The 25,122-nt window shown below is 48.4% G+C and overlaps 1 protein-coding gene across 5 annotated transcripts in view; it reads right to left on the bottom strand.

Annotated features, from left to right (window-relative positions):
* Positions 1-25,122, bottom strand: part of LOC141162302 (dynein axonemal assembly factor 8-like) — a 71,494-nt gene that overhangs the window by 23,665 nt on the left and 22,707 nt on the right. For 4 of the 5 annotated variants that reach the window (XM_073648269.1, XM_073648268.1, XM_073648271.1 and 1 more), the window contains 12 exons: positions 17,489-17,804; positions 17,356-17,417; positions 17,010-17,164; positions 15,122-15,263; positions 13,864-13,986; positions 13,355-13,546; positions 6,944-7,258; positions 6,647-6,709; positions 6,261-6,314; positions 4,878-5,047; positions 3,891-4,086; positions 1,006-1,103 (listed from right to left, as the gene is read on the bottom strand). In XM_073648269.1, coding sequence (XP_073504370.1) covers positions 1,006-1,103; positions 3,891-4,086; positions 4,878-5,047; positions 6,261-6,314; positions 6,647-6,709; positions 6,944-7,258; positions 13,355-13,546; positions 13,864-13,986; positions 15,122-15,263; positions 17,010-17,164; positions 17,356-17,417; positions 17,489-17,804 — 1,886 coding nt within the window. The remainder of the gene's footprint in view (positions 1-1,005; positions 1,104-3,890; positions 4,087-4,877; positions 5,048-6,260; positions 6,315-6,646; positions 6,710-6,943; positions 7,259-13,354; positions 13,547-13,863; positions 13,987-15,121; positions 15,264-17,009; positions 17,165-17,355; positions 17,418-17,488; positions 17,805-25,122) is intronic. The other variant, XM_073648270.1, reaches the window with a different exon arrangement.

The following is a 25,122-nucleotide window of genomic DNA, read 5'->3' as shown; positions in this document are numbered from 1 at the left end:
CCTCAGGGTATGCCTCATGGTATGCCCACTAGCGTCCCTCAGGGTATGCTCACTGGTGTCCCTTACGGTATTCCTCATGGTATGCCCACTAGCGTCCCTCAGTGTATGCTCACTGGTGTCCCTTAGGGCAGGGTTCCCCAACTCCAGTCCTCAAGGCCCACCAACAGGTCATGTTTTCAGGATTTCCTTAGTATTGCACAGGTGATAATTCCATCATCAGCACAGGCAATAGTTACATCACCTGTGCAATACTAAGGAAATCCTGAAAACATGACCTGTTGGTGGGCCTTGAGGACTGGAGTTGGGGAACCCTGCCTTAGGGTATTCCTCATGGTATGCCCACTAGCGTCCCTCAGGTTATGCTCACTGGTGTCCCTCAGGGTATGCTCACTGGTGTCTCTCAGGGTATGCTCACTGGTATCCCTCAGGGTATGCCCACTGGTGTCCCTCAGGGTATGCCCACTAGCGTCCCTCAGGGTATGCCCACTAGCGTCCCTCAGGGTATGCCCACTCCCCTCGGCCCAGGATATATCTATGGGAACTGTAGCACAACTTTACTGGAGTGAATAGGGATGGCTGCAGGTCTCGGCACAGCTGGGGGGCCGCGGGTGCTGACCATACAGTCATGATGTATCCTAGTGATATTCCCTGCCATTATGAGATGTAGTGTAAGTTGCCCTTTAAATGAAAGAAACACATGGAGGACAATAAAAGCTCTGATTTGACGCCCTGCAGTTGTCTACCCCATGGAGCCATCAGCCAATTTATAGGCAGAGGAGACATCTCTTATAAATTGCTGAGGCGCGCGGCACCGCATGGTTCATGCAGCATTCGGTTAGGAAGCGTGCGCACACTAATACGTTCCATTTCCTTCACTTCATGTTGGGTCCGGTGGATTGTAAAATGGGGTCAATCTCCGAAATAAAAGAGGTCAGTCGGGCTTACTTGGCATGGATCCCGGAAAGGAGATTTTCATGACAGGAAGAAGAAAAGGGAGACATTTACCTGTCCTTCTTCTAGTACAATGGACCGGTGATCACAGACAAGTCCGTCAGGGAAAAAGCGCTTTATCTCTCGGATGGCAGCCTGGTAAGAGGTGGAACCTGGAGAGCGGGACACAATGGTGAGCGGTCAGGAACACACAGAAGGCCTTGTGCAAGAAGTGATTCATTCTCCGCTAGATACTATGTGCACTCACGGTAGAGAATCCTTAGCGACTCCAAACTACTTCACTCAATACACTACTGGATACTATGTGCACTTACTGTAGAGAATCCCTACCTACTCTAATCTACGTCCTTCTCATTCACTACTTGATGTTCTTTTAGTAATATGCCCTTACTGTAGAGAACGCCTACTTACTCTAATCTATTTAATTCTCATTCACTACTGGATGCTACATGCCCTTACTGTAGAGAACGCCTACCTACTCCAATCTACTTCATTCTCATTCACGACTAGATACTACATGCCCTTACTGTAGAGAACACCTACCTACTCCAATCTACTTCATTCTCATTCACGACTGGATACTACATGCCCTTACTGTAGAGAACACCTACCTACTCCAATCTACTTCATTCTCATTCACGACTGGATACTACATGCCCTTACTGTAGAGAACACCTACCTACTCCAATCTACTTCATTCTCATTCCCTACTGGATACTACATGCCCTTACTGTAGAGAACACCTACCTACTCCAATCTACTTCATTCTCATTCCCTACTGGATACTACATGCCCTTACTGTAGAGAACACCTACCTACTCCAATCTGCGTCATTTTCATTCATTACTGGATACTACATGTCCTTACCTTAGAGAACTCCTACCTACTCCATCTACTTCATTGTCAAGAATCTATGTGCCCTTACTGTAGATAATCCTACATTGTGAATTGGGCTGTGAATTCAGTTCTTATATGATGGCAGTTTATAAAATCCCGAAGTGGAGCCTCCTCTTTACAGACTGCCCTGACCCATAACTTTTAGGCATTGACATAACTCCCGGTGGTCAGACCTTCACCAGGCAGCCCCTCATGCCGTATGTAACTGATGTGCCAACAAATACTGAACTGAAGAGAACCCCTACATAATCTAATCACTTCTGTGTATTATATGCATTAACTGTAGAGAATTTGCACATTTCTAGGAGGTGTAATAGAGGAATAGCACAATGCAGAATTGTATGAAAATATGCACCAAGATTGTTAATACATGTGAAATAGCAAGAAGTGACAGATCCGCTTTAAATTCAGAGACCTCCCTATGACCAGAGATTGGGGTCAGATCTACTCGTCAGCTGTATGTGATGTTATGGGGGAAAATGTTCACCGGGGTCCATAAAAGCAGGATTTATAGCCGAGGAGATGACAGCTATCACAATCCTTGGAAGTGATACAGGAAAAGCATCAATAATGGAGTCGCTCCATCCTGAGGTTTTCCAGTAAGTCAGAACGCTGGACTGACAAGGTGGTTAATAATGGTCCTCGGCTGTCCTCTCCGGCGGGTCATTAATTGTGTAAAACGCTCAGCACTTACCCCCTTTACACACTGGAAATTCTGAAATGACGGCTCGGAGGGAAATATCAGAAGGCAAATGATCATCTTAGGAACTAAAATTAATTAGCAAGCGAAGGTAAAGAGCAGGATCCCAGAACTGAAGGGATCCAAAATGGGTGAGGAGAGCGTTGAATTTTCAAGAGGACCGTTTTATCGTATGCAGCATGCATATTTAATACGCGGCATCCATGTGATATGATGGTAATATACTATACATGATCTATTCAGACTAATGAACAGGCATCAGCGCAGTGACATCTAGAGGTGATCAGTGGTACTGGCACACTTATTTTTCTTTTTACAAGGCTATATACGTCTTGGCTTTGAATTTTATTTTTATTGTTCGTTTGCTTCCTGAATGCAAAATTAAGAAACTTTCTAAATAGCCTTCGTTATAATTTTTTATACCGGGTGTTTGTAAGTCCTTATCTAGATGATTACTTTTTCTTCAAAAATGTTTCAAAGCGGTCAGAACCAGGCACGAGAAAGCATTAAGGTTTCAGGGAGGGAAGAGAAATCAGTCTGAATATGAGGAGAAAGCATGTTCAATCTGAAGGGCAGAGAAAGCCGTCTGCAGATAAGGAGGAGAAAGAATGTCAAGTTTCAGGGAGGGCAGAGAACTCAGTCTGAAGATGAGGAAAAAACAACTTGTACAGTCTGGGAGGGCAGAGAAAACAATCTGAAGATAAAAAAAGATAAAGCATGTACAGTCTCAGAGAGGGAAGATAATACAGTCTGTAGATAAGGAGGAGAAAGCATATATAGCTTCAGGGAGGGCAGAGAAAACAGTTTGTAGATAAGGAGGAGTAAGCATCTACAGTCTCAGGGAGGGTACAGAAAGCAGTCTGGAGATAAGGTGGAGAAAGCATGTATAGTTTCAGGGAGGGCAGAGAAAACGGTCTGTAGATAAGGAGAAAATCACATAGATAAGCGCAGGGTAGAAGCTGTGCTGATATATGATAGCAGCACCATGGATACAGACAGTCCTTACATGCAGCCGGTATTACTGGTAGAGACACACCCACAAGAGTAAAATCTGAAATTTGGATCAAGCTGTAAAATGCATATCGGGGGTCTGAAAATGAATGAAGATTGCAGTCTGAAACCAACTAAAGGTAACTAGTAATGCATGTAAAATTCAGTTTTCCATGTCTATTGTGTTGTGTCCACAGCCTTTAAAGGTGTATTCCCTTCCTAGTAAAGGATATGAAATCACTCGATCTCTGGGGATCCTACCTCTTAGACCACCAATGATCCAGAGAATAAAGGATCCGTTTCATAAATATGGGACATAATGAAAGGAAATTTATGTGGAGGACACACATACCATACATGGCGTTTTGCACCGAACTGGTTCCATAATGGGCTCTCCAGAGGAACTGGTCTTGGGCTTTACACAGCTGGGGATCGTCTGGGCCCAGGACGTCTAGGAGTTTGCGAACTGCATTGATCCTCCGTAGACACAGCACAAGGCTCGGCGCTGAGGTCAGGTAGTCACAGTGCGCTTGACAGAGCGGCTTGTCCTGTAAAGATATCAACAACTGCATGGTGAGTATCTATTGAAGAAATATAATGGAAAGTGCATTAAGCTTAGAAAATAGGGTCTTCTTTTGCAGAAACAGCACCTCTCTTGTCCATGGAAGTTTCTAGCAGTGGCCTACTTCTTCTAGACCTTCAAAGGATAAGCGAGTCGATCCTTTTATGACTCCAAAGTGCTGCTCCAGTAGCGAGAATCTCATTTTGAAGTTGTGACTGTAAGTGCATTGGGGCGTGATGATGCACTTACAGCTCCTCATCCTCCTCTGTATTTCCTACCCAGCAGCACCCTCACCTGGCTGATTGACACGTCGGTGGCCATATACGAAAGTAATTGACCTGTCAATCAGCCAGGGGAGGGTGCTGCTGGGTAGTAAATACAGAGTGAGGCTGAGAAGCTGTAAGTGCATCTTTACACTCCAATGCACTTCCAGAGTGACACAGCTTCAAAATGGGATTTCTGACTGCCGGAGCAGCACTTTGGGGTCATAAAGGGAAAGACTGGCTTAATGATTTTGGGGGGCAAAAGTCTCTGACAGATTCTGGGTCCCAATGCAAAGGCTAAGCCTATTACGCTATTGTGTTTTGGAGGTCAAAAAGTGTCCAAAGTTCCATATTTTTGACTCCACTTCCCTCATTGAAGTCAATGGTTTCACGGAGGACACGTCTGAATCCTCTTTCAGATGTTGCCCAGGACGGGGTCATGAATGAGGGATGTAAACCCGGCTGTATTTGCATGATGTGACAATTTAAAGCCAAGGCCAGGCGGACGCCTCACCCCTTTGGTCTCGGTGGGGATGATCTGTAATGTGTCTTCTGTGGTCAGTGTCACCAGCTTCATTCCCACCAGGACGAACTTCTGCAGCTCAATCTTGCGCATGATCCTCCCCAGGTTGGCGCTCCAGGATCGGGGCTTAAGGAGAAGAACGGTGAACAACAGAGGAGGACCTAGAGGAAGCGCGAGGACAAAACAAGCTTAATTTACCGTACACATCAAAGCACGCCGGAGCCGAACACCGAGCGCTGCCATGATTATGTAGCCGAAAGTAATTAGGCCACTAGACCCAAGGGGCCAAACAAAATGAAATCCTGTAGCGGGAACAGTCCATGTGTTGACAGCCTTAATCCAAAGCTGATCTTCAGCCAATTTCCCACCAGTCTTGTTGTTTCTGTTGCCTGGAAAGACCTGGAGCTCCTATTACGGTGCAGGGACATGGCCGCTCCCAGGTGACCTGCACTAACAGAGCCGCCATTGTCCAGCAGAACATCATTTATAGGGACGATAAACCCAGAGATGAACACGTTCGAGAACTGAAAACGATTTCAATGCTCCTCATCCGTTTTAGTCTGGGCCTGGCTGATGAAGGGGCATGGTTTGGCTAAAGCGGAGGTGGCACCTTGCCTGGTATCCACTGCAGGCAAAATGGGAAGAAAGTGGAGACTACAGCTGGCCGTGACACTTTTGATAGCTATGGGATCAATGCTTGTCCCTATACACGTGCATGTTCTATTCAGCAGAGCGTGCATGAGTTCTCCTGGCGAAAAAGAATAGGTCCAAGCCTGACATCTAATCTCCCCTGAGAATGAAATCCAACAAATCCCAATCCTTTTTTTCCTCCAACATCTGATGCTGGGGAACGATGGGACACCCCGATACACATTCGATGTATCCCACTAAATTTAAAGGGTCGGGTCACCATTGATCTAAGGCAAGACAAAGCGACTGCCTCCTGGGACATATTTAAAGCTGTTGAAATGGATTCGGTGGACTTCAGTTATCCTTTCCCCAGCCTGACATGGCTGATAACATAAAACAGCAGACTGCATACCAAAGCATGTCCCATATGTAAGGAGGAGAAAGCATGTATAGTTTCAGGGAGGGCAGAGAAAACAGTCTGTAGATAAGGAGGTTTAAAGGGGTTTCCACAGTATAGATGATAAACTATAGGTCCCATAGGTCCGACCCGCGCCATAGGACCGGCGCGGGTCGGACCAATGGGAACCTCACCGATTGGCATTATCTATCATGTGGATAGGTGGTAACCTGCTTACACCCCTTTAAGATATATCTTTGGTCATTCTACAACTTTGGAGATTGTCCCTCCTTCAGATTGCTGGAATTACTTCTTTTTTTCCCCCAAAAGTGACATGGAGAGCTTACCAGACAGCATGTATGTAAATATGGACTCCGTCTGTTTCGTGTGCTCTCCTCCACCTGTCAGAAAGGCCAAAAACGCTATTTAGGTCGGGGCTTTACACAGATGATAGTATGACGTCCCAGTCCATAGTCGTTGTGTCAACTGTCTATATAGTAAGGGAAACAATGCATCAGAGAAGCCCAGTTACTCCCAGTGATCAGTGGTAATCTAGAGGAAGTGTTCTATTTCCCTGCAGTGCTCCCACAGGTGAAATGAAGCATTACACAGATCTCAGTGATATGAATAGGGTGTCCACGTGCTGAATGGATGTACCAGATCCTTCAGAGGAAGACCCTCTTGGTTCCTACTTTCCGCTCTTCCTAATCCATGAGGTTACTGTCCCACTCACCTTCCGACTTGCAGTAGATCTCAGGAGGAGCGAGATATTTCAGAACGGGTCGCCTTTGGGAATCTAAAAGTAGAATATTACTATAAGGATGCGTTACCAGCAGAGAAGGAACCTAAGGCAGCCACCGTGGACAATCCCTGTGCTTTCTGTATAACAGTGGCTGATAACAGAGGACAACAAATTGCAAGATTACAAGGTCATCTCTATTGAGGAATCAAAGGATGGAAGGATCAGTTGGATAAAAGGAAGACATAAACAATAAGGAAGAGCGGAGCTGACACTTAAGATGTTGATTACCAGAAACCAAGTCCCTCTCTGTGAAAAAGTGGACGGCCTGGCGAAAAGCCACTTCAGGGGTAGCAGACATGAAGAAAGGTCCTGGGCATTTTCCAGTCCTTGGAACAAGGTGTTTGATGACGTCTGCTAGTTTGGAGAAGGCCTGGACGCGGCGCAGGAGACACACCAGCGCTGGGTTGGAGGCTAGCTGGCCCACGCTCTCCTGCCAGAGATGTTCTCCCACCTCATACGGGGTGATCTCAGTAGCCTGGACCAAACTCAGGGAAGGCATCCACTTCAGACCCAGGAGCTCGAAACCTTGACACTCACTTCCTGCTGGAAAGAAAAACAAAGAAAACAAAAGACACCTCTGGTATGAGCAGCTTCAAAACACCTACCTCTCCTCTAATAGATAAGAAGGGGGTGGGGAAGACAAAAATGTCAATCTATAAATGTGCCATAAAACATTAAAGGGTTATTCCCATCTTCATAGATTGATATTTTGTTGGATAGAGCTTGTGAAAAAAAGCACTTTTGCAATTTACTGCTCGTTAAAATTTACAGTCGTTCTTGAGATATCACCACTTTTCTTTTGTTTACAGCTTGATGCCTAGGAGACCAATAGCAGTGGTGGTCGGTCTCCAAAGCAACAAGCTGAAAAGAAGAGTGTTAATATCTCAAGAACGGCTGAAAATTTTAATAAGCAGTCAATTACAAAAGTGCTTGTTATTACATGCTCTATCCGACAATACCTATCCATGAAGATGGGAATGACCCCTTTAATAGGGATATTACCTAAACTAAACACCCATTTGTAGACAGATGTTTCGGAGTAGGGTTCTGGCTGGTTGAATGAGATGCCTTTGATGATGTGACTATCATTGAGGAGATCCAATGTGTGAAGTATTACAATGTTCCAAGGGAAAAAAAATGCAAAGTAGCTCTCTTTTAGAAGAAAGAAAACTCATTAGTGCCATCTCCAGGTAAGTCAATACCGTGCACTGACAATGGGTGAGAACATACAGGTTGGCTACCTATAGGTGGCACTAAATTATTAATTTGCCTCCTTCTGTTAGGCTGCAGAAACTTCTATCCAGCCAGTTGTGAGAAAGCAGGATGGCGATGAATGGCAGACATTGTCAGAGCTCCCATCTATATCGCACCGCTGCATTGACCATGTGCATGGTTCTGCAGGGATCGAGGGGCATATTTGCCATGCAGCACCCCAGAGAAGCTGGGTGACCACCCCTACCGTCTTTGATTCTGATCCCTTGGGTCGGGATTATGTGGATGACAATACTGGGCCATCTCTTTGGGATTTTGTTTGGAAGCAGGGTCCCACCAGACGCCCCATTTGCCAGCATTTATCAGAACCAGGGACGCACTGGCAGCAGGGAGCTCAGACGACACCAGTGGGGAAGCCCTCGGACTCCTATATACGGAAACTCCCTAAAATAGACCATTTTACATTCGGATGAGCTAGTGGCAAAGCCTCAGGCTCTGTGTGCCCATTAAGGAGGGCGAGCCTCGGGGGATGGGAACAATGTGCAGACTGGAAGCTGAGAAATCTGTAATGAGAAGGACACAGAGCAGGAGGAAAATCCTTCACACCCGTTGTGGAAGGCAGAGGGGGGCGCTCTAATACAGGTTTACCCCCTGAGGTCAATGTGGGAAAGATAATGGTCAAAGCCTGGAGAGACACGGTCCACTAAAGTAGTGGAATATTTATATAAATCACGTCTTTTATTCCATTGTTTTATATTCCTAGAGCCAGTTCTCAACTGCCCCCCACAATCTGACATCACAGCAGAAGAGGGGCGCTTTATGGGCAACAGAATCTAGAAATGGAGATGGGCAGTGACATCACCGCCCCTCAGCCAATGACATCACCAGCTCTCCCCTGATAACCCTGCTCTACACTCAGTGACATCATCAGCCTTACCCAGGTAACCTGATTCCTTTACTCAGTGACATCATCTCTATCCACATAATTCCACTCGCTCCTTATATGACATCACCACCTTTCACTCAGTGACATCACCAGCTCTCCCCTGATAATCCTGCTCTTCTTAGTGACATCATCAGCCTTCCCCAGGTAACCTAGTCCTTTTACTCAGTGACATCATCAGCCTTACCCAGTTAACCTGTTTCTTACTCAGTGACATCATCTCTCCATTACTCAGTGATATCGTCATCTCTCCATTACTCAGTGACATCATCAGCTCTCCGTTACTCAGTGACATCATCAGCTCTCCATTACCCTTTCAGTAGCCCCCTCCAAATAACCCTACACCTCTGGGACACCATTATGCCATCCCGGTTAACCATGTTCTCTCACTATGTGACATCACTAGCCATCCCCACATAACCCTGGCCACCTAGTTAATGACATTACATCCTTATCTAGAAAACCATATCCCTTCACTCAGTGACATCATCAGCCCACTTCAAACAGCTCCGCCTCCTAAGTGACATCAGCATTTCTCAGATAACCACACACCCTTACTCAAGAACACCTAGATAACCACACCCCTTCACTGTGACATCATCAACAAACCACAGATTACTCTGCCCTTCACTCTGTGATGTCACCAACCCTGCCAAGGTACCCCTGCCCCCTCACGCTGCGCTATGTCTACCTGCTAATTATATTGAGGCTATAACTTTTACTGCAGGCTGTAAAGTGAGATGCTTTCTTTTGCGCACAAAGAAATTTTACATAAACTTCATGGATAGACATAAGGAAACTTCCATTTGTGGCCTCTGGGGAAACCCAGTAAAATCCTGACAGTGTGGATGGAAAGAAGAAAATGATGTCACGGACTAGTAGAGGCGCAGCGGGGCGGCGCAGCGGGGCGGCACAGCGGGGCATCTGTGTGCGCTGGGCTCTCCAGCAGCTGCTGCCCGGCACCGTCATGTCAGGAGCGTCTGCAGTCCGGCCAGATGTGCCTGTGTCTGCAGAAATCTCCCAGCACAAAAGCTGAGCCCTGTTTCTATCTGATCCCAGGTCCCGGGGGCCTGACTCTATATTGTCGTACTGCTGAGTCATCCCTGCTGGGGCGCCGAGGATCTCACTTTTGTTTGGAAGCAGCGGAGTGGTGTCGGCTCTTTGCAGGACACAGGTGCTCCCAGTGATGTTATGAAAAGATCTGCAGAGCATTGCACCACGGCAAATAAGAACAGGTTAAGTGCAGCACGGACTGTGCATAGATGAGACTCAAGGTCACCATTGTCTCTTTTCATAATGCACATTAAAGGCACAGTCCTGACACAGAGTAAAATGTCGCTGCAATGTGACATCACAAGTGGGTATCTCTCAAACATGCTGCTGTGACATCACAAGTGGGTATCATTCAGACATGCTGCTGTGACATCACAAGTGGGTATCACTCAGACATGCTGCTGTGACATCACAAGTGGGTATCACTCAGACATGCTGCTGTGACATCACAAGTGGGTATCACTCAGACATGCTGCTGTGACATCACAAATCGGTATCTCTCAGACATGCTGCTGTGACATCACAAGTGGGTATCACTCAGTCATGTTGCTGTGACATCACAAGTTGGTATCTCTCAGATATGTTGCTGTGACATCACAAGTGGGTATCACTGAGACAAGCTGCTGTGACATCACAAGTGGGTATCACTCAGACATGCTGCTGTGACATCACAAATCGGTATCTCTCAGACATGCTGCTGTGACATCACAAGTGGGTATCACTCAGTCATGTTGCTGTGACATCACAAGTTGGTATCTCTCAGATATGTTGCTGTGACATCACAAGTGGGTATCACTCAGACATGCTGCTGTGACATCACAAGTGGGTATCACTCAGTCATGCTGCTGTGACATCACAAGTTGGTATCTCTCAGACATGCTGCTGTGACATCACAAGTTGGTATAACTCAGACATGCTGCTGTGACATCACAAGTTGTTTTCACTCAGACATGCTGCTGTGACATCACAAGTGGGTATCTCTCAGACATGCTGCTGTGACATCACAAGTTGTTTTCACTCAGACATGCTGATGTGACATCACAAGTCGGTATCTCTCAGACATGCTGCTGTGACATCACAAGTGGGTATCCCTCAGACATGCTGCTGTGACATCACAAGTGGGTATCCCTCAGACATGCTGCTGTGACATCACAAGTGGGTACAATTCACGGCCGCTTCTTCTGGCTTTACTCTAAGATTTATCAGAGCTTAGTGTTAACTACTTTTATTGCGATAACTAATGCAAGGTTAGATAATGCAGTAGGACTGGTTGTAGATGAGCTCTGCTACATCTGACATTTTCAGCTCTGCTACATCTGACATATTCAGCTCTGCTACATCTGACTTATTCAGCTCTGCTACATCTGACATATTCAGCTCTGCTACATCTGACATATTCAGCTCTGCTACATCTGACATATTCAGCCCTGCTACATCTGACATATTCAGCTCTGCTACATCTCACTTATTCAGCTCTGCTACATGACATATTCAGCTCTCCTACAGCTGACATATTCAGCTCTGCTACATCTCACATATTCAGCCCTGCTACATCTGACATCTAGTTTTGTGGAATTTATTCACTAAATGCTGCCCTGGATCCTTATCCAATATATTAGGGAAATGATCTACGTTATTAACGCTGCTGGTTTCCTTGTAGACGCATTGTATGAGGAGGGCCCCTTTAAATGTGCTGCAGACCCTGGACCATCACTCTGCAGATTACATCTGTGAGATATATTAATATCGGAATATGGCAGCGATGACAAATGACTTGTGTCCGTCTGGCAAGGACATCTGTGATGGGAACTACATTTTTTTGGGCAGTTTGGAAGCGATGGCCAAGGTTATAACTGTATTTATGACGACTGGGAAGGATCTGATAAAAAAAGGGAACGGTGGAGAGTACAGACCTGCAGATTGTGGATTCAGAGTTTACTCTTCAGCCGTCTAACGGAAGATTCATTACTCTTACACTGGTGACTTTGGGGGATGATACATATAACGCGGCCAAAAATCGCATCGCGTCATAAGGAAAGTGAACATAGTTGTGTTGCAAACCACGAGTTGCAAAAGTCGCAGAACATCCAGCAGGTGTGAACCACATTCACGTTCATTATGCCATGGGTGTCATGGCCAAAGTCAGCGGAAAGCCCCAGCCTTATGGGAAGCTTTGGGGGAAGGGCGTACTTACTTCTCTGTCTAATGATCTAGTATATGAGATGGGAGATCTTATATTCAGTTCTAAAAATTGCTGGGACTTGAAGTGAACCAGTCAGCACGTTTTTACATATGGAAGTAGTGATGCGGCTGTATAGGGGCTTGTCCCCCAATAATAATGATACCTTTTTTGTAAAAATCCGATGTGCCAGTCATTAGAAATCAAGTGTAGAAGCCATATGCAAATCCAGCTGGAAGTGCACTGGGGGTGTGTCATCGCTGCTTCCTGACACGCCCCCAGTGCACTTCCTGTCTGATTTGCATCTGGCTTCTACACTAGATTTCTCATGACTGGCACATCGGATTTCTACAAAAAAGGTATCATTTTTATCGGGGGACAAGCCCCTTATACAGCCATACCTGTATTGTCCTATATCATAACATGATCCAGAGCCAGCTATAAAAGTCCAGTCTCTAGCCATATTGATAGGATGCTTCATCACCTTCTAAATCAGTGGAGATCTGACTCCCGGACCCCCACTGATTTTGATGCAATGCTGGTATAGTGCTGCCGCCTCTTCATCTTGCACGGTGACAACCTGTCCACCCGCTGAGCATGGAATTAAATGGCAGCCCCATTCAAGTGAATGAGGCCGACTGCAATTTCCGGTCAAATTGAGTGATAAAAAAAGCTGCTGTGCAGTGAATTGTACACAGCGCTAAATCGGTGCTATGGTCCTTTCATTCTCAGTATTGGTGGGGGGCCCTGGAGATCGGACGCCCACTGATCATATAGTGATGGCATATCCTTGCAATATTTACCATATCCCTTTAAGCTATGGCAATAAATCATTAAGAATAATTATTGTATATCAGATTATTTGCCATCGTGCCGCACGGCAGACTCTATGTTCTTCACACTCTTCTGTATTTGCAGAATTTGCCATCAGCAGATACAGAAGAAAATAAACCTATTTATTACAATGTGTGTGCTGCCACCTAGTGGCGTGTTTGTGAATAGCACACAACATATATTTTGATGGTTAGATGATGACATTATCACCAATCAGACTATTGATTATTCTATGGATTAGAGAACCTACAGGATGGCAGGAAGAAATGTAATACCATTTTATCCTTAAAGGACTAGGAAGACAACACAAGAAATCAATCGCCTTTCTGTGTAGATACGTATGGATGCATGCCCCATGGGCTGCGGTACATTTTTCGATGTAGTGATCACCCCACACCCTATAGATACTTATTCTTACCTGGCGCTGACTCTTGCAGTTTAGGCTTTGGTCTAAGGATCTGACGGAGGAAGTGTCCAGCTTTCTGCAGGGCTCGCCTGCCGCTAATAGTCAGGACCACCACTTGTTCCACTTCGGGGTCAAAACTACAGGGTCGCCTGGACTGCATGTGCCATACGGTGCTGGAGTCTGGTACAGAGTGCAAAGTGCCGCCTGCCGAAAATCACAAAAATAACGGAGGTGTGGAATGAGAAGAGCAGCGGGAGCAGAGTGTGCTGACCTTGTAGAAGGCAGTGACCTGCCCATTCATACGATTTTAGAGGCATCTTGGACATAGTGCAACCAGAAATGTTGTGTCCAACCTGCGCTACATGGATCACTTTCCCCGGTTTGATATTTACCCTTCCTTTGTTGGCGCTTCCTGCACCCAAAACCCTCGAAAAAAGAAGGAATCTGCAGCGGCATCTCCCCCCTCTCCCTTCCCATCACACTGATTTTTGGCCATTGAAGGTATCCTGACCACGTCTTACCAAGGCTTTGTAGCAGACTGTCAGTAAAAGGCACAGCATGGAAGCACAAAGTGTGATCCAAAGGAAGCTCGCTGGTCCGGACGACACCCAGGAGACCCTGCTCAGCCAGATTGTTCATCAGTCCTGGAAGAAAGAAGGGGCTTTACGTGATCAATCTATGTCACCTATAGGCCGCTCTCTTACAGAAAAACCCTGAAAAGAAGCCAGATCAAAATCTATCCTTTCGTGTATACAGCTTCTATGCAGAATTATGTATCTCCATGGTAACAGACTACAAACAAACCCTGTAGTCGCACTCCCTTTGATTCATTCTTTAAAGAGTTATCCCACAAACAACATTTATCATTTACCCACAGGATACAATGGATGATAAATGTACGATCACCCAGGGTCCCACTGCCGGCACCCCCTATTATTCCCCAAGTCCAGACTAAATGTACATCAGAATATAACCTAAGAGAATACACCTGACGGAGCCGGGCCTATTAGTAGTCTGTTACCATGGAGACACATAGGTCTGCATAGGAGCTGTGCACGCAAAACAATAGGACATTTTTTTTTAATTTATATTATTTACTAAATTGCTTTATTTTTCATTTTAGAGTATTCGATATAATAATAAAAAATTGTGGCGCCATTGCAAAAGTGACAGAGGAAAGACAATCCTCATTGTTTTAATGAACATGATTACAAAATGAAAGTCAGGTTCTGAGTTGTTAAAGGGGTATTCCCATCTCCAAGATCCTATCCCAATATGTAGTAGGTGTAATAATAACAATATTAGCAAATACCTCCAATTAGAAATGTTATATAGTTCTTCTGATTAGCCCATGTTCAGGGCATTGCGGTAGCTTAGGTATCCGTGGTTACGACCACTCATATAGTGACAGTTAGTTAGTTGTTAGTGGTCGTAACCTTGGATACCTAAGCTACTGCAATGCCCTGCACATGGGGTAAGCGACATAGTGAATCAGAAGAACTATACTACATTTCTAATTAGAGGTATTTGCTAATATTATATTATTATTATTACACCTACTACATATTGGGTTAGGATCTTGGACATGGGAATACCCCTTTAATTCATAAGTAGCATCCAATATGTATGCGCGTCCTGTGGTCACTTTTGCGAAAGTAGCTGCCACAAACAGGTCACCATTCACATTGGATTAACGTTGGGTAAACCTGACGATCTCGGTGTGACCAGGAGGAAAGAAAGATGGGGCATATTGGATTAGCACACTTATAAGGACGTCACCTTGGAGGAGAGCGGCGGTGTGATGGCCGGCGTTCTCCTTCCTCAGGAGGAGCAGTAAGCAGTGGAGATGCGGTGCAGGAGCGGAGACGTTCGGCTTCTCCTCTAGGGGGGATGATGGTTTATTGGGGCAGAAGAAACTCACCTGCAATAAAGAGAGAACATTTATAGGGAAGCTGTGATAAGAGAAGACATGTCCGACCGCGGGGACCCGCACTGATCGGGAGAACCGGGCACCTTCACCATGTGCGACCTGTAGCTCATTCATCCTGCTGCGCTTGGATTTTTCCGGCAGCCCCATAGAGAAGGAATGGAACCATGGTCCATTTTTTTGTAACAGAAAAAAAAGTTACCCGATCAATAAGTTATCACCTATCTTGTGGACGACCCCTTTAAAGAGACATGCTTGTCTCCACTGGACAAGCCCTATAAGGGTGGTTATGTATGTTATATACAAGGCAGAGACCAAGGGTGATGACTTCCAGGCAGGGAGGACATCTACAGGGTGGGCCATTTATATGGATACACCTAAATTAAATGGGAATGGTTGGTGATATCAACTTCCTGTTTGTGGCACATTAGTATATGGGAGGGGGAAAACTTTTCCAGATGGGTGGTGACCATGGCAGCCATTTTGAAGTCGGCCATTTTGGATCCAACTTTTTTTTTTTCAATGGGAAGAGGGTCATGTGACACATCAAACTTATTGAGAATTTCATAAGAAAAACAATGGTGTGCTTGGTTTTAACATAACTTTATTCTTTCATGAGTTTTTTACAAGTTTATGACCACTTATAAAATGTGTTCATAGTGCTGCCCATTGTGTTGGATTGTCAATGCCGCCCTCTTCTCCCACTCTTGACACACTGATAGCAACACCGCAGAAGAAATGCCAGCACAGGCTTCCAGTATCCGGTGTTTCAGATACTGCACATCTCGTATCTTCACAGCATTGATAATTGCCTTCAGATGACCCCAAAGATAAAAGTCTAAGGGGGTCAGATCGGGGGACCTTGGTGGCCATTCAACTGGTCGATGACAACCAATCCACTTTCCAGGAAACTGTTCATGTAGGAATGCTCGGACCTGACACCCATAATGTGGTGGTGACCATCTTGTTGGAAAAACTCAGGGAACGTGCCATCTTCAGTGCATAAAGAGGTCAACACATCATCATGTAGCAATTTCAGATATCCAGTGGCATTGAGGTTTCCATTGATGAAGAATGACCCCACTATCTTTGTACCCCATATACCACACCATACCATCAAGATACGAGATGTGCAGCATCTGAAACAACGGATACTGGAAGCCTGTGCTGGCATTTCTTCTGCGGTGTTGCTATCAATGAGTCAAGAGTGGGAGAAGAGGGCGGCATTGACAATCCAACACAATGGGCAGCACTATGAACACATTTTATAAGTGGTCATAAACTTGTAAAAAACTCATGAAAGAATAAAGTTATGTTAAAACCAAGCACACCATTGTTTTTCTTATGAAATTCTCAATAAGTCTGATGTGTCACATGACCCTGTTCCCATTGAAAAAAAATAAAGTTGGAAACAAAATGGCCGACTTCAAAATGGCCGCCGTGGTCACCACCCATCTGGAAAAGTTTTCCCCATCCCATATACTAATGTGCCACAAACAGGAAGTTGATATCACCAACCATTCCCATTTAATTTACGTGTATCCATATAAATGGCCCACCCTGTATATACCCCGTGCTATGTTCTCATGGAAGATAAGCAGCAAGCGTAGGTGTCTGTCACCAGCTTACTCCCTACACAGACACACTCAGCCCAGTCAATCGTGCATGTATGTAGGGGGTCAGCAGAGACCGCTGTCGGCTAAATGAACGTCCAGACCAAGGGGAAACTAAATATTCTACCTGGGCAGCAGACATGTTCAGCACGGCTCCACGTTTAGCAGCGAGACGGAGGCGTCGGATACCGTGAACTGCAAATCCTCGCTGGCAGCAGGTGTCAATCAAATCCCCGTAGGCGCACGGTGGCACAGCAGGAGAGACCACCATAAAAACGTCACCTGTAGGGGCCAACATAACAGTACCAGGTCACACACAACATGGCAGCGATTTATCATTCCCATCCCAGAGGTTACAAAACTACAACTCCCAGCATACACAGACAGCCGTAGGCAACAGCTGGAGACCCCTGCAGTAGGGAACCATAAAGAATGGGTCTATAGTAATATACACCGTGCATGGTCTGACTTACCCCTAGTGGTCGCTGTCAGTAGAGCCGGAGGACGGTACTGAATTTCGGTTGGGTTTTGAGATCTAAAAAAAAAAAAAAAAAAAATCAAATAATAACAATAAAGAACATAATAACAGACAATGAACCTTATTACCTGGGCGGCACGCTCCCTCCTGAGGAGTATGGAAGTCTGGTATTGAGGATGCCATTACTGGGTATTCTGCCCCCAAACCAAAGACAAAGGTCCCTTATTATGTGGCCAGAAGTGCGGGAATGATGCAGGAGGGGAGATTCCCTTGTGAGACCGTAGAGAGCGCTCAGTGAGTTGGGGTCTGTCTGACGGGCAAGCTGTGGGTCACAAGGACCGGATATGTCCTCCCAGGTCTTCAATGCACAGAAGCCACGAAGTGCCACGACCAGGACTGGGCAGATCTCACCATCTCGTCTGGTGTAGGAAAAAGGAATGACGTCTGGAAAGGAAAGGGTGAATGTAAATTCATTCAATTGTGGATTCATGGATATATATGTATATAGGTACACAGCGTATATATGGACAGAGCAGCCATCGCCACCGACAGCGGAAGTGAAGGACACTATAATCTGGTGGCAACAGCGCCGGTCAGCAGGGAGATATTATCAGCAAGAGACCGGTCAGGTGTTAGTGATGTGCTGGAAGCAAGAAAAAGGGGAAAGTGTAAGGACGTGAGCGACAGAGGCACGGGCCAAATTGTGACGGGTAAATGGCTGGGTCATCACCAAAATGGCAGGTCCTGTGGGGTGTTCCTGGTATACTGCAGGTCCTATGGGGTGTTCCTGGTATACAGCGGGCCTTGTGGGGTGTTCCCGGTATACGGCAGGTCTTGTGGGGTTTTCCCTGTATACGGCGGGTCTTGTGGGGTGTTCCTGGTATACGGCGGGTATTGTGAGGTGTTCTCTGTATACGGCAGGTCTTGTGGAGTGTTCCCTGTATACGGCAGGTATTGTGAGGTGTTCTCTGTATACGGCAGGTCTTGTGGGGTGTTCCCTGTATACAGCAGGTCTTGTGGAGTGTTCCCTGTATACGGCAGGTATTGTGAGGTGTTCTCTGTATACGGCAGGTCTTGTGGAGTGTTCCCTGTATACGGCAGGTATTGTGGAGTGTTCCTTGTATACGGCAGGTCTTGTGGGGTGTTCCCGGTATACGGCAGATCTTTTGGGGTGTTCCCTGTATACGGCAGGTCTTGTGGGGTGTTCCCGGTATACGGCAGATCTTGTGGGGTGTTCCCTGTATACGGCAGGTCTTGTGGGGTGTTCCCTGTATACGGCAGGTCTTGTGGGGTGTTCCCGGTATACGGCAGGTCATGTGGGCTGTTCCCGGTATACGGCAGGTCTTGTGGGCTGTTCCTGGTATACGGCAGGTCTTGTGGGCTGTTCCCGGTATACGGCAGGTCTTGTGGGCTGTTCCCGGTATATGGTAAGTCTTGTGGGGTGTTCCCATTATAAGGCAAGTCTTGTGGGGTGCTCCCTGTATACGGCAGATCTTGTGGGCTGTTCCCGGTAAATGGCAGGTCTTGTGGGGTGTTCCTAGTATAAGGCAGGTCTTGTGGAGTGTTCCCTGTATACTTCAGGTCTTGTGGGGTGTTCCCGGTATGCGGCAGGTCTTGTGGGGTGTTCCCGGTATACGGCAGGTCTTGTGGGGTGTTCCCAGTATACGGCAGGTCTTGTGGGGTGTTCCCAGTATACGGCAGGTCTTGTGGGGTGTTCCCAGTATACGGCAGGTCTTGTGGGGTGTTCCTGGCATACGGCTGGTCTTGTGGGGTGTTCCCACTATACGGCAGGTCTTGTGGGGTGTTCCCAGTAAACAGCAAGTCTTGTGGGGTGTTCCTGGCATACGGCCGGTCTTGTGGGGTGTTCCCGGTATACGGCAGGTCTTGTGGGGTTTTCCAGGTATACAGCAGACCTTGTGGGGTGTTCCTGGTATACGGCGGGTCTTGTGGGGTGTTTCCGGTATAAGGCAGGTCTTGTGGGGTGTTTCCGGTATAAGGCAGGTCTTGTGGGGTGTTCCTTGTATACGGCAGATCTTGTGGGGTGTTCCTGGTATACGGCAGATCTTGTTTGATGTTCCTGGTATACGTCAGGTCTTGTGGGGTGTTCCTGGTATACAGCAGGTCTTGTGGGGTGTTCCTGGCATACGGCAGGTCTTGTGGGGTGTTCCCGGTATACAGCAGGTCTTGTGGGGTGTTCCCGGTATACGACAGGTCTTGTGGGGTGTTCCCGGTATACGGCAGGTCTTGTGGGCTGTCCCTGGTATACGGTGGGTCTTGTGGGGTGTTCCCGGTATACGGCAGGCCTTGTGGGGTGTTCCTGGTATACAGCAGGTCTTGTGGGGTGTTCCCGGCATACGGCAGGTTTTGTGGGCTGTTCCCGGTATACAGCAGGTCTTGTGGGGTGTTCCCGGTATACGACAGGTCCTGTGGGGTGTTCCCGGTATACGACAGGTCTTGTGGGGTGTTCCCAGTATACGGCACGTCTTGTGAGGTGTTCCCGGTATACGGCAGGTCTTGTGGGGTGTTCCTGGTATACGGCAGATCTTGTGGGGTGTTCCCTGTATAAGGCAGGTCTTGTGGGGTGTTCCTGGTATACGGCGGGTCTTGTGGGGTGTTTCCGGTATACGGCAGGTCTTGTGGGGTGTTCCTGGTATACGGCAGGTCTTGTGGGGTCTTACCAGTATACGGCAGGTCTTGTGGGCTGTACCCGGTATACGGCAGGTCTTGTGGGGTGTTCCCTGTATACGGAAGGTCTTGTGGGCTGTTCCTGGTATACGGCGGGTCTTGTGGGGTGTTCCCGATATACGGCAGGTCTTGTGGGGTGTTCTTGGTATACAGCAGGTCTTGTGGGGTGTTCCCGGCATACGGCAGGTCTTGTGGGGTGTTCCTGGTATACGGCAGGTCTTGTGGGGTCTTACCAGTATATGGAAGGTCTTGTGGGCTGTTCCTAGCATACAGCACGTCTTGTGGACTGTTGCCAGTATATGGCAGGTCTTGTGGGGTGTTCCCATTATACAGCAGGTCTTGTGGGGTGTTCCTGGCATACGGCAGATCTTGTGGGGTGTTACCAGTATATGGCAGGTCTTGTGGGGTGTTCCTGGCATACGGCTGGTCTTGTGGGGTGTTCCCACTATACGGCAGGTCTTGTGGGGTGTTCCCAGTAAACAGCAGGTCTTGTGGGGTGTTCCTGGCATACGGCAGGTATTGTGGAGTGTTCCTGGTATACGGCTGGTCTTGTGGGGTGTTCCCACTATACGGCAGGTCTTGTGGGGTGTTCCCAGTAAACAGCAAGTCTTGTGGGGTGTTCATGGCATACGGCCGGTCTTGTGGGGTGTTCCCGGTATACGGCAGGTCTTGTGGGGTGTTCCCGGTATACGGCAGGTCTTGTGGGGTTTTCCAGGTATACAGCAGACCTTGTGGGGTGTTCCTGGTATACGGCGGGTCTTGTGGGGTGTTTCCGGTATAAGGCAGGTCTTGTGGGGTGTTTCCGGTATAAGGCAGGTCTTGTGGGGTGTTCCTTGTATACGGCAGATCTTGTGGGGTGTTCCTGGTATACGGCAGATCTTGTTTGATGTTCCTGGTATACGGCAGGTCTTGTGGGGTGTTCCTGGTATACAGCAGGTCTTGTGGGGTGTTCCCGGCATACGGCAGGTCTTGTGGGGTGTTCCCGGCATACGGCAGGTCTTGTGGGGTCTTACCAGTATACGGCAGGTCTTGTGGGCTGTTCCCAGTATACGGCAGGTCTTGTGGGGTGCTCCCTGTATACGGCAGGTCTTGTGGGCTGTCCCTGGTATACGGCGGGTCTTGTGGGGTGTTCCCGGTATACGGCAGGCCTTGTGGGGTGTTCCTGGTATACAGCAGGTCTTGTGGGGTGTTCCCGGCATACGGCAGGTCTTGTGGGGTGTTGCCTGTATACGGCAGGTTTTGTGGGCTGTACCCGGTATACAGCAGGTCTTGTGGGGTGTTCCCGGTATAGGACAGGTCTTGTGGGGTGCTCCCGGTATACGACAGGTCTTGTGGGGTGTTCCCAGTATACGGCACGTCTTGTGAGGTGTTCCCGGTATACGGCAGGTCTTGTGGGGTGTTCCCGGTATACGGCAGGTCTTGTGGGGTGTTCCCTGTATAAGGCAGGTCTTGTGGGGTGTTCCTGGTATACGGCAGGTCTTGTGGGCTGTTCCCGGTATACGGCAGGTCTTGTGGGGTGTTCCCTGTATACAGCAGGTCTTGTGGGGTGTTCCCTGTATACGGAAGGTCTTGTGGGCTGTTCCTGGTATACGGCGGGTCTTGTGGGGTGTTCCCGGTATACGGCAGGTCTTGTGGGGTGTTCCTGGTATACAGCAGGTCTTGTGGGGTGTTCCCGGCATACGGCAGGTCTTGTGGGGTGTTCCTGGTATACGGCAGGTCTTGTGGGGTCTTACCAGTATATGGAAGGTCTTGTGGGCTGTTCCTAGCATACAGCACGTCTTGTGGACTGTTCCCAGTATATGGCATGTCTTGTGGGGTGTTCCCATTATACAGCAGGTCTTGTGGGGTGTTCCTGGCATACGGCAGATCTTGTGGGGTGTTACCAGTATATGGCAGGTCTTGTGGGGTGTTCCTGGCATACGGCTGGTCTTGTGGGGTGTTCCCACTATACGGCAGGTCTTGTGGGGTGTTCCTGGCATACGGCTGGTCTTGTGGGGTGTTCCCACTATACGGCAGGTCTTGTGGGGTGTTCCCACTATACGGCAGGTCTTGTGGGGTGTTCCCAGTAAACAGCAGGTCTTGTGGGGTGTTCCTGGCATACGGCCGGTCTTGTGGGGTGTTCCCGGTATACGGCAGGTCTTGTGGGGTGTTCCCGGTATACGGCAGGTCTTGTGGGGTTTTCCAGGTATACAGCAGACCTTGTGGGGTGTTCCTGGTATACGGCGGGTCTTGTGGGGTGTTTCCGGTATAAGGCAGGTCTTGTGGGGTGTTCCTTGTATACGGCAGATCTTGTGGGGTGTTCCTGGTATACGGCAGATCTTGTTTGATGTTCCTGGTATACGGCAGGTCTTGTGGGGTGTTCCTGGTATACAGCAGGTCTTGTGGGGTGTTCCCGGCATACGGCAGGTCTTGTGGGGTGTTCCCGGCATACGGCAGGTCTTGTGGGCTGTTCCCGGTATACAGCAGGTCTTGTGGGGTGTTCCCGGTATACGACAGGTCTTGTGGGGTGTTCCCTGTATACAGCAGGTCTTGTGGGCTGTCCCTGGTATACGGCGGGTCTTGTGGGGTGTTCCCGGTATACAGCAGGCCTTGTGGGGTGTTCCTGGTATACAGCAGGTCTTGTGGGGTGTTCCCGGCATACGGCAGGTCTTGTGGGGTGTTCCCGGCATACGGCAGGTTTTGTGGGCTGTTCCCGGTATACAGCAGGTCTTGTGGGGTGTTCCCGGTATACGACAGGTCTTGTGGGGTGTTCCCGGTATACGACAGGTCCTGTGGGGTGTTCCCAGTATACGGCACGTCTTGTGAGGTGTTCCCGGTATACGGCAGGTCTTGTGGGGTGTTCCCGGTATACGGCAGGTCTTGTGGGGTGTTCCCTGTATAAGGCAGGTCTTGTGGGGTGTTCCTGGTATACGGCGGGTCTTGTGGGGTGTTTCCGGTATACGGCAGGTCTTGTGGGGTGTTCCTAGTATACGGCAGGTCTTGTGGGGTCTTACCAGTATACGGCAGGTCTTGTGGGCTGTTCCCGGTATACGGCAGGTCTTGTGGGGTGTTCCTGGTATACAGCAGGTCTTGTGGGGTGTTCCCGGCATACGGCAGGTCTTGTGGGGTGTTCCCGGCATACGGCAGGTCTTGTGGGCTGTTCCCGGTATACAGCAGGTCTTGTGGGGTGTTCCCGGTATACGACAGGTCTTGTGGGGTGTTCCCTGTATACAGCAGGTCTTGTGGGCTGTCCCTGGTATACGGCGGGTCTTGTGGGGTGTTCCCGGTATACGACAGGCCTTGTGGGGTGTTCCTGGTATACAGCAGGTCTTGTGGGGTGTTCCCGGCATACGGCAGGTCTTGTGGGGTGTTCCCGGCATACGGCAGGTTTTGTGGGCTGTTCCCGGTATACAGCAGGTCTTGTGGGGTGTTCCCGGTATACGACAGGTCTTGTGGGGTGTTTCCGGTATACGACAGGTCCTGTGGGGTGTTCCCAGTATACGGCACGTCTTGTGAGGTGTTCCCGGTATACGGCAGGTCTTTTGGGGTGTTCCCGGTATACGGCAGGTCTTGTGGGGTGTTCCCTGTATAAGGCAGGTCTTGTGGGGTGTTCCTGGTATACGGCGGGTCTTGTGGGGTGTTTCCGGTATACGGCAGGTCTTGTGGGGTGTTCCTAGTATACGGCAGGCCTTGTGGGGTCTTACCAGTATACGGCAGGTCTTGTGGGCTGTTCCCGGTATACGGCAGGTCTTGTGGGGTGTTCCCTGTATACAGCAGGTCTTGTGGGGTGTTCCCTGTATACGGAAGGTCTTGTGGGCTGTTCCTGGAATACGGCAGGTCTTGTGGGGTGTTCCCGGTATACGGCAGGTCTTGTGGGGTGTTCCTGGTATACAGCAGGTCTTGTGGGGTGTTCCCGGCATACGGCAGGTCTTGTGGGGTGTTCCTGGTATACGGCAGGTCTTGTGGGGTCTTACCAGTATATGGAAGGTCTTGTGGGCTGTTCCCAGTATACGGCAGGTCTTGTGGGGTGTTCCTGGTATACAGCAGGTCTTGTGGGGTGTTCCCGGCATACGGCAGGTCTTGTGGGGTGTTCCTGGTATACAGCAGGTCTTGTGGGGTGTTCCCGGTATACGGCACGTCTTGTGGGGTGTTCCCTGTATACAGCAGGTCTTGTGGGGTGTTCCCTGTATACGGAAGGTCTTGTGGGCTGTTCCTGGTATATGGCGGGTCTTGTGGGGTGTTCCCGGTATACGGCAGGTCTTGTGGGGTGTTCCTGGTATACAGCAGGTCTTGTGGGGTGTTCCCGGCATACGGCAGGTCTTGTGGGGTGTTCCTGGTATACGGCAGGTCTTGTGGGGTGTTCCTAGTATACGGCAGGTCTTGTGGGGTGTTCCTGGTATACAGCAGGTCTTGTGGGGTGTTCCCGGCATACGGCAGGTCTTGTGGGGTGTTCCTGGTATATGGCAGGTCTTGTGGGGTCTTACCAGTATATGGAAGGTCTTGTGGGCTGTTCCCGTTATACGGCAGGTCTTGTGGGCTGTTCCTAGTATACGGCGGGTCTTGTGGGGTGTTCCCGGTATACGGCAAGTCTTGTGGGGTGTTCCCGGTATACGGCAGGTCTTGTGAGGTGTTCCCGGTATACGGCAGGTCTTGTGAGGTGTTCCCGGTATACGGCAGGTCTTGTGGGGTGTTCCCGGTATACAGCAGGTCTTGTGGGGTGTTCCCGGTATACGGCAAGACACCTGGCTAACACTGTGCAGACCCAGCACCCTCTTCATGGCAGCGGGGTTCCCTAATAGAAGGGCCCTTCACAGTAGGATAATGGTCAATCAGGAATAGTCCAGGGATCATGACAAAGAGATGAAGGTGATGATTTGTCTCTAAATTCTCCAGATCTGAATCCGACTCATCCGTAAAAACAAGTCTGATCCATTGAGGCCGCACCGAGCAAAGCACGGGACCACAGGATCTGGTGATCCGGCCTCGATGGGTCAGAGCTGCTTTGGAGCACAAAACCTACACAATATTAGGCAGGTCTATGTATGATAGGTACACACATTATATATATATATATATATATATATATATATATATATAT

This window comes from Phyllobates terribilis, unplaced genomic scaffold, assembly GCF_046119375.1.
Source record: "Phyllobates terribilis strain yellow unplaced genomic scaffold, ASM4611937v1 Scaffold_9__5_contigs__length_417890890, whole genome shotgun sequence".
Classification (NCBI taxonomy): domain Eukaryota; kingdom Metazoa; phylum Chordata; class Amphibia; order Anura; family Dendrobatidae; genus Phyllobates; species Phyllobates terribilis.
This window is presented reverse-complemented; position numbering and strand designations above follow the sequence as displayed.